This window comes from Muntiacus reevesi, chromosome 4, assembly GCF_963930625.1.
Source record: "Muntiacus reevesi chromosome 4, mMunRee1.1, whole genome shotgun sequence".
Lineage (NCBI taxonomy): Eukaryota > Metazoa > Chordata > Mammalia > Artiodactyla > Cervidae > Muntiacus > Muntiacus reevesi.
The window spans coordinates 160281834-160289456 of record NC_089252.1 but is presented as its reverse complement, the minus strand read 5'-3'; the positions used below and the strand labels follow the sequence as shown (position 1 = coordinate 160289456).

General features: G+C 39.5%; 1 protein-coding gene across 1 annotated transcript; it reads right to left on the bottom strand.

Annotated features, from left to right (window-relative positions):
* Positions 1–1834: 1834 nt before the first annotated feature.
* Positions 1835–6748, bottom strand: IL22 (interleukin 22). Its single transcript, XM_065932188.1, has 5 exons — positions 6563–6748; positions 5534–5599; positions 5279–5425; positions 4294–4356; positions 1835–1942 (listed from the first exon to the last, which is right to left on the bottom strand). Exons 1-5 carry the CDS (start codon positions 6746–6748, stop codon positions 1835–1837), a joined length of 570 nt encoding a protein of 189 aa, XP_065788260.1.
* Between the last annotated feature and the right edge of the window lie 875 nt (positions 6749–7623).

Genomic DNA, 7623 nt, shown 5'->3' with positions numbered 1-7623 from the left:
CCTTTCAGCATTTGGAGCCAATACCAAAAGTATTAACTCTTCTTTATCCACAAGTGAATGTGCAATTGACATATGTGTTCACAATCACCATCAGTCTTTTTTTCAAGTGTAGTTGCCGTACAACATTATGTAAGTTGCAGGTGTATGATATAGTGATTCATGATTTCTAAAGGTTATACTTCATTCATAGCTATAAAATATTCACTGTGTTTCCCATGCTGTACAATATATCATTGTAGCTTATTTTACACCTAATAGTTTGTACTTCTTATTCCTCTGAACATTGCCCTTCTCCCCACTTCTTTGCCCTCTATATTTTAATCACCAGTCTTGACCTCATCCTTCAGGAGCTTGGCAAACAATTGGCGAGTGCCCTGTAGAATAGTTCCTGGTTTTTTTGGAGAAGAAAGCATTTTAGACTGCTGACCACCAACTTTCACCTTCTATGGAAAGACCTATACAAGCTTCAGTGCTGGTGGTGTTTCTCCATTCTTCTAGACAGAACTAGTCCAACTTTCATCTCTACTCTCTTCTCTGTACTGCTGCACAAATCTTGATGACATCCAGCTTTTGCCCTCATGTGTGTTTCATATTCCATTCACAAGACTCTCTATCAGGGCTAAACTCCACTAGCAGATGAGACGCCCCAAACTCACTCAGCTTTCCCTTTCCTTCCTGACTCACAGGCAAACTGGAGGATGCTCTGCCTAAGAGGCTCAGAAGTGAAGTCACTCAGTCGTGTCCGACTCTTTGAGACCCCGTGAACTGTAGCCCGCCAGGCTCCTCTGTCCATGAGATTCTCCACGCAAGAATACTGGAGTAGGTTGCCATTCCCTTCTCCAGGGGATCTTCCCAACCCAGGGATCGAACCCGGGTCTCCCGCATTGCAGGCAGACGCTTTATCCTCTGAGCCACAAAGCAGTTCATCTATATCAACAGAGGCAATATGTATTTCTCCTCCAGCATCATTCTTTTCTTTTATCCACAAACTGCTAATGATGCAGATGAATTCTTTAAATTTCTTACCTTTTTACTTTCAGAATCACATGCTGAATCAACACAATAAATCTATATAGGTAATACAGAAGATCCACTAAAAATCAGATAGAACTAGCTTGAAAAGATTCAACTACCGATAGCAACACAATATTTTAAACGTGTTTCTGATTCGGTTTTCTCAGCAGTAAAAGGGGATAATACTAATAGCCCCTCATTTGCTTAGAGTCAGGAATAAAATCATTTATACAGCTTCTGGGCCCATTTAGCAAATAGGAATGATTATATGATGATGATGGTGGTGGTGATGGTAGTGAAAACAGTAAAGGGGAAAAAAGTCACAAAGCCACAAGATTTAGGATATCGATGTGTTTATTGAGACCAAATAAACATAGCTCCATAATTATTATCATAAATATTACTATTAACCTTATGATTAAGTAGAAATATCTTATAATGCTTCCATAAATAAACATATATTAGTAAGGTGACATAAATAATAAGACATGTATTTATAACAATAAATTAATTCATAAATATAAAGTATTGATTATGAAAATAAAGTTATTTAGGGGCTTTTTCTAAAGAGATAGAAAGTAATCTTTTTGTGGGGAAATAGTTAAATTTCTGTGTATAAAACACTGACTACAATAAAAAGTTATTAATATGCTTGGAAGGTCTAGCTTCTGATCTTATGGATACAAGTGACATCGTTCTCATTTTGAAGCTAAGCCAGGGTTTTTTTAGAATTTACACAGGACTATGGAGTTTGGCTTCCCCTTTTCCTTTTGATAAAAGAAAACCTCAGGGGATCTTATTGTTTAACAGGTGAGAAAGGTTAGTAATCCATTTTCCAGCCTTGTTCTACTTGAGCACATTCACGTCTCAAGGCTATAAACAGCAAGTTCAGTTCTCCAATGACTTTAATCTCTCCACTCTCTCCAAGCTGTAAAAACAAGAACACACAAGTATTTCAGCATTTATACCATGTTTTCTAAAGAGAAACAAATTAGAGAAAGATGAGATGGTTAGGTTGTTGGAACAGAAACCAAGTTTTAGCTTCTTATAAAAGATTAGTGATAATACTCTTTTCCAAAAGTATATGACCTGATCTGAGAGGGCACATATGGGCATCAGTCTCAGCTGGTTGACGTGCTAAATCACTGCTGACCCAGAGCAAGCAGGTAGAGGCTGTGCTGGGATCTGGGGGACCCAAGCACCACCCATCCCTCCTTGCCCTGCCTCTGAGCCCCATGACTGTCTGTGACCAACCAGTTAGTATAACCACTCAACTCCAATAGTCTTGAATCAAAACTACCACATTTACCATAACATGTGGACTTTTTCTGTTTCCACTTTCTTGACCAAGGTGTGGAGAACAAGTTTTCACTTTTGTGGGGAAATATCAAATGCCTCCTATCTAGCTTCTTTAACAGTGAAAGGGCAGATACAGAGTCTAACACCCTTTCTTTCCTCCTTCCTCCAAGTAGTAGGCAAAAGAGTCTTTTAAACCCCATGGGAGAGGGAACACAAGTCTAAGTCCCCTCCTCTGAAACTTGTCTAATCTATTAAATGTGCTCAAGATTATTTCAAAGAAAACAGCAACCCTAAGTCATCATTGTTCTCTAGATTTTTGGACTTTCTCTTCCTGCTTTCTTCCATCTTCCCACCTTTTGATACTCCCTTTGACACAATGATAAGAGATATTTTTTTAATATCTCAAAGACTCCCAAGATGATAAAGAATTCTACGGTCTGTTCTCTGTTCTGCTACCACCTGCTTTCTGCTTTTCTTCAGTGACAGGGGATTACTATCCCCCCAAGATGCCCTCCCATTTCACGGTGCTGACCAATGTTTATGCATGCTGAGATTTCTCTGAATAATATTCCTCTCTCACTATACTTTCTGGAACTACAGGGTTTAAAAAAAAAAAAAAACATAACTACTCATCCACATGGCAGCTGATTGCTAATGTGAAAGTCAATTCCCTCAAAATGGATTAGGAGCTTTAAAATCTCTGTTTTCCCACATCAGCTTTTTCTCTCCCACACTCCACTTTTCTAAAAGACAACAAAGTAAGCTCATATGAGGAATTTTTCACACCTGAAATGCAAAGTACTTCTTGGCTATGGCCTGCTAATATTCAGCCCTCTGTGTCTAGCTAATCATTCTATGACAAGAGAATTTATCTTCACGATGAAAAACAACAAATCCTTCAGTTATCAAAGGAAGGCATTGACAATGTTCATTAAATCACATTCAGGAAGAGATACTTTTTATTTTAAAAAAAATCAAGATGAAAAAAGGGGGAATTGAGGTTACGCTTGTTACTGAAAATTCCATCAACCAGAGCCTTCTTGTTTCTGAGGTTTAATTCTACCTGCTTTTTTGCCAAATCATCACTTTTGCTGCTGCTCATGGTAGCTCGGTTTTTGGATGAGTCACATTAGCTGAGTTCAGCCTTCCCCTGTTGTTCTTTTTCCCCAAATAGGCCACCAGACCATATCATTCTCTGTCAAAATACACACTAACCTATATCAGATAGATGCTCACTAGGGCATTGCTGAGGGAAGGAATAGACAAGGAAAGAGGAAGAAAGAGGGCTTCCAGTGTGGACGTTCATTTCCCTGCAATGAACCCATTACTAATATTAATATTTCCATTCTATTTGAAACTGTATAAAAGAAACTGGGGGGGGTCATTCACTCTCACTTTTAAATTAAAACCAATAGCTGCTGGGTATTTTAATACTTAAATATAAGTATCAACCATTCCAGAAATTCATCCTATGTGCAAGTCCAGCTCTTTGGTTACGGCTGTTCTAGGTATATTTCTCCAAGCTTTACATCATCATGTGAATGACTTCAAAATTATTTCAAATAAGTTTTCCTCAGTTTTCTGGTTTTGAACAAATGCTTCTTCAGACTAAATGAATCTGTCGGTATCTTAAATTTCCCTAAGAACTAATGAGACTAAGTGGAATATCGAGCATTTCTGACCTGGATGGGATTCAGAGGTCCTGCAGTCTATTCTGACTCTGACACTGGCCATCCCTAGCACATGGGTGACAAGATTAGATGACTTAAGTTCCCAGCCAGTTCTAGAATTTGCAAAATTTGGAAACTGACTTATAAACATGTAGACACATCTATATGTATGTGCACCTAAATAATCAACCCAATGGCAGGAGAGTCAAGTAAAAAATCATGACGTGGGAGAAAAAAGAAAAGAAAGGGAAGAGAAACAATATTTATCTCTTCTATCAAACGATTTAGCACTGACAGTTGTTAGTAGTACCTTTTTCACTGTGTTCTTCAGATTCTGTACATTTCTCTGGATGTGCTGGTTGTCATATTCATGCTGCACAATGGAAATAAGAGTAACAAGTTTAACATTGGTGTACTGAAGCTTTTTGAAACTCAGCCTTCCTAACCGAAGTATGTTACAATTCACCTGGAATTAAAGTTCTTAGCAATTTTGCCCACAACGACCTAGATATCAATAGTGACCTAGATTTTCTGACCTCTTCAATTCCCTGGGACACCAAAATCCAGTCATTTCCCTTACACGGGACCTCACTTCACCTTTGGGAAACCCTACTGAGGTTGAAGTTTGTGGAAAGTGTGGAGTGGTTTATGCAAATCCTGTCAAGAATAAAACCATAACGGCACCTCATCAAAAACACAGGCTCAGAACAAGAAACCTACATAAAACATCTTATGTGAACAGGGTCCTCCTCAATAAATACTAGGCCCCCTTTGCTCAGCCCACTTCCACTAAAATATTTTTCTTAGTTTTCAATATTCAGAGGCATCAAGCTCACCCATCTCTCTGATTTTGTCACTTGCATTATCAAAAGGGCAGCAGTTTTCATCCACCCACCCACTGCCGAATATTAAATCTTCTTGTTTCTCCCTTTCTTCTTTCCCAGCCCCTCCCTCCATCAATTTATATTCAGTGAATCCATTTGCACCTATAGGTATTTTTCCTTACAGCTCCCAACACCTTTCTCATCTCGCATAGTCCGTATTGCTTTTTCCCAGGGACAAACAAGCCTCTTGTGGTCTTTCAGACCCTGCCCATCATGATCAACTAAAAATGGGACTCGATAAACGCAAAAGCAAACAGGCTGTGATGCCAAATGATTTCTGTAATGGTGTGACGGAGGCACCTCTTACTACCAGCATGGAAGGGGCGCTGGGGTGGGAAGGAAGAGGGTTCCACACAGAAGAGGAAAGGCAGGCACCCAGGAGGACTGGACTCAGGCTGGAGAAGAACTTACGCATTGGCTTAGCTTTTTGCTGAGCTTGGCGAAGAAAGGCACCACCTCTTTCATATGGGGCTGGAATTTATCGGACTGGGGGAGCAGCACCTCTTCAAGAGTAAAGTTCAGCACCTGCTTCAGCAGATAGCAGCGTCTGGTCACCTGCTGGTGAAAGTGAAACAGCAGGGCTCAGATGAGGCGACATCCGCAAGACCCAGCCCATCCTCACCACCACGCCAAGGAGCCACAAGCGGCATCATGCCTATGGCTTACATTGATTCCCTGGAACAGCTTCCTCCCAATGAGACGAACATCTGTGATGTTATCTGCCAAACTAGCCTGGAAGAGAAGAAAGAGTAAGTGCCTGGACATCAAAAAGCTAGAAGAAATGTCTGTAAGTAGAGCTGTCCTCTGACCCCTCTTCCCAGAGCAGCACTGTGAAGACTAAAGAAAGGATTCTTTAGTACATGGGCTTAACATGATGCTCAGGGGCTGAGGGGAGGGATAAATTAGAAGTTTGGGATTAACATATACACACTACAATGTGTAAAATAGATAGCTAACAAGAAGTTACTATATAATACAGGGAACTGTACTCAATATTTTACAATAACCAATAAGAGGAAAGAATATATAAAAGAATATACATACATTATATATACACATCTATATATGTATATTTATACATATATATAGACCTGAATCAGTGTCTATATACACTGGAAACTAACATGACCCAGTAAACCAACTATAGTTCAAAATAAGTTAAAAAATAAGATAGAAAAGTATAATGTACAGCATAGGTAATATAGCCAATATTTTATAATAACTATAAATGGAGAATAATCTTTAAAAATTGTGGATCCCTATGCTGTATACCTGGAACTTAAATAATACTGTCAATAAATTATACTTCAGTAAAAAAAAAAAAAAGAATGGACTTAAAGCTCCTAGAATAGAGCTCATAATATAGTAAGTGCTCAAAGCATGTCAATTTCTTTCTCTTCAAAAAATAAAAGAATGCTTAGAGGAGTAAAGGGAACCATAAACAGTCAGATGCGTTACTCCATGGCTCCTTTTGGGGTAAAACTGAATGTACATATCCTAAAGGGCAAAATGGAAGGTCTCCAGGTAAAGTTTGATCTCCAAAAAGTCTTAGAAGAGACACAGAAAATGATGGCAGGTATACCAGTAGAGAGAAATGTTCATCTGTTAAAGATCTGAGATGGTCTCTGAAGACATTTTAAGAACCCTTCAGGTTCCAAGTAGATAAGATGCAAAGAGAAAGGCTGAGATGAGTACCTCCTGGGCCAGCGTGAAGGTGTAGTTGATGATGTACGGCTCCTGGAAGTCGGACTCGTTGAGCCTACAGTGCGACGTGATGGGCACAGCTGCTCCCCGCTGGGCACAGAGCGCCAGGATGAGAAGGCAGCCGGCGGCCAGCGTGGCCACGAGGGGAGAGCTCGCGGATTTCTGCAGGGCAGCCATCGTGGGCAAAGCAAACCTGAGCGATGGGTGGCTAGGAGGGGAGAACCTGGTATCAAGAGAACGAGAAACAAAATCAGCATAAAAGAAAAAAATTAAGTATCCAGAAGTAATAGACCCAGCAAGCCAACCCTACCAAGTTCGTTGGAGGACTCACCTGTCTGGAGGCTTCTGCTTGTGATAGGAAAGTAGAAGCTGCTGCTTTTATAGCCCCCAGGACACCAAATTGCCTGTGTGAAAAATATGACATCAGCAATTATCTAATTTCCAGTGCTGTCTTCTGAGAACTACCTAACCACCATGGAGCCCACAGAGCACCACCTCCAAGCCTTCCCACCTTGATACGCCAGCATTTCCCTAAAACGTCACTATTAGGCCCGGGGGTGCTTTTACAGACAAATCCCAGAAAGTTTCTAAACCCTACATACTTTTCAAAGAAAATGACTGCTTTGTCTTTGTAGATTCCAGGTTTGGTTTAAAATTTTCTGATCTCCTGTAGTGAGTAAGCATTTTGGTCACGGACTCACTTTCCTAGCAGCTTCATAGATTCTTATCTCTTTAGAGGTGATCAAACAAAAAGGACCTATATCCTTTACTTTAAAATAAGCAGTAATGACAGCTTGGAGACAATTCCATTTTTTAAAAAGAATTTTATGTCCTTTTTAAAAAAATATGCTGAATGCTGAAGAAGACTTAAATTTTAAAAGTAGCAGGATTGGCTAACATAATTTTCCTCTCCCATTCTGTGGCATTTTTTAAGTGGCTGAATGATTACAGTAGATATAAATATATCTTAAATTTTTCACTAAATTATATCAATATCAGTTTAAACTTGAAAATATTAATGCTGAACAATCTGATCAGTAACTTTCTTAACA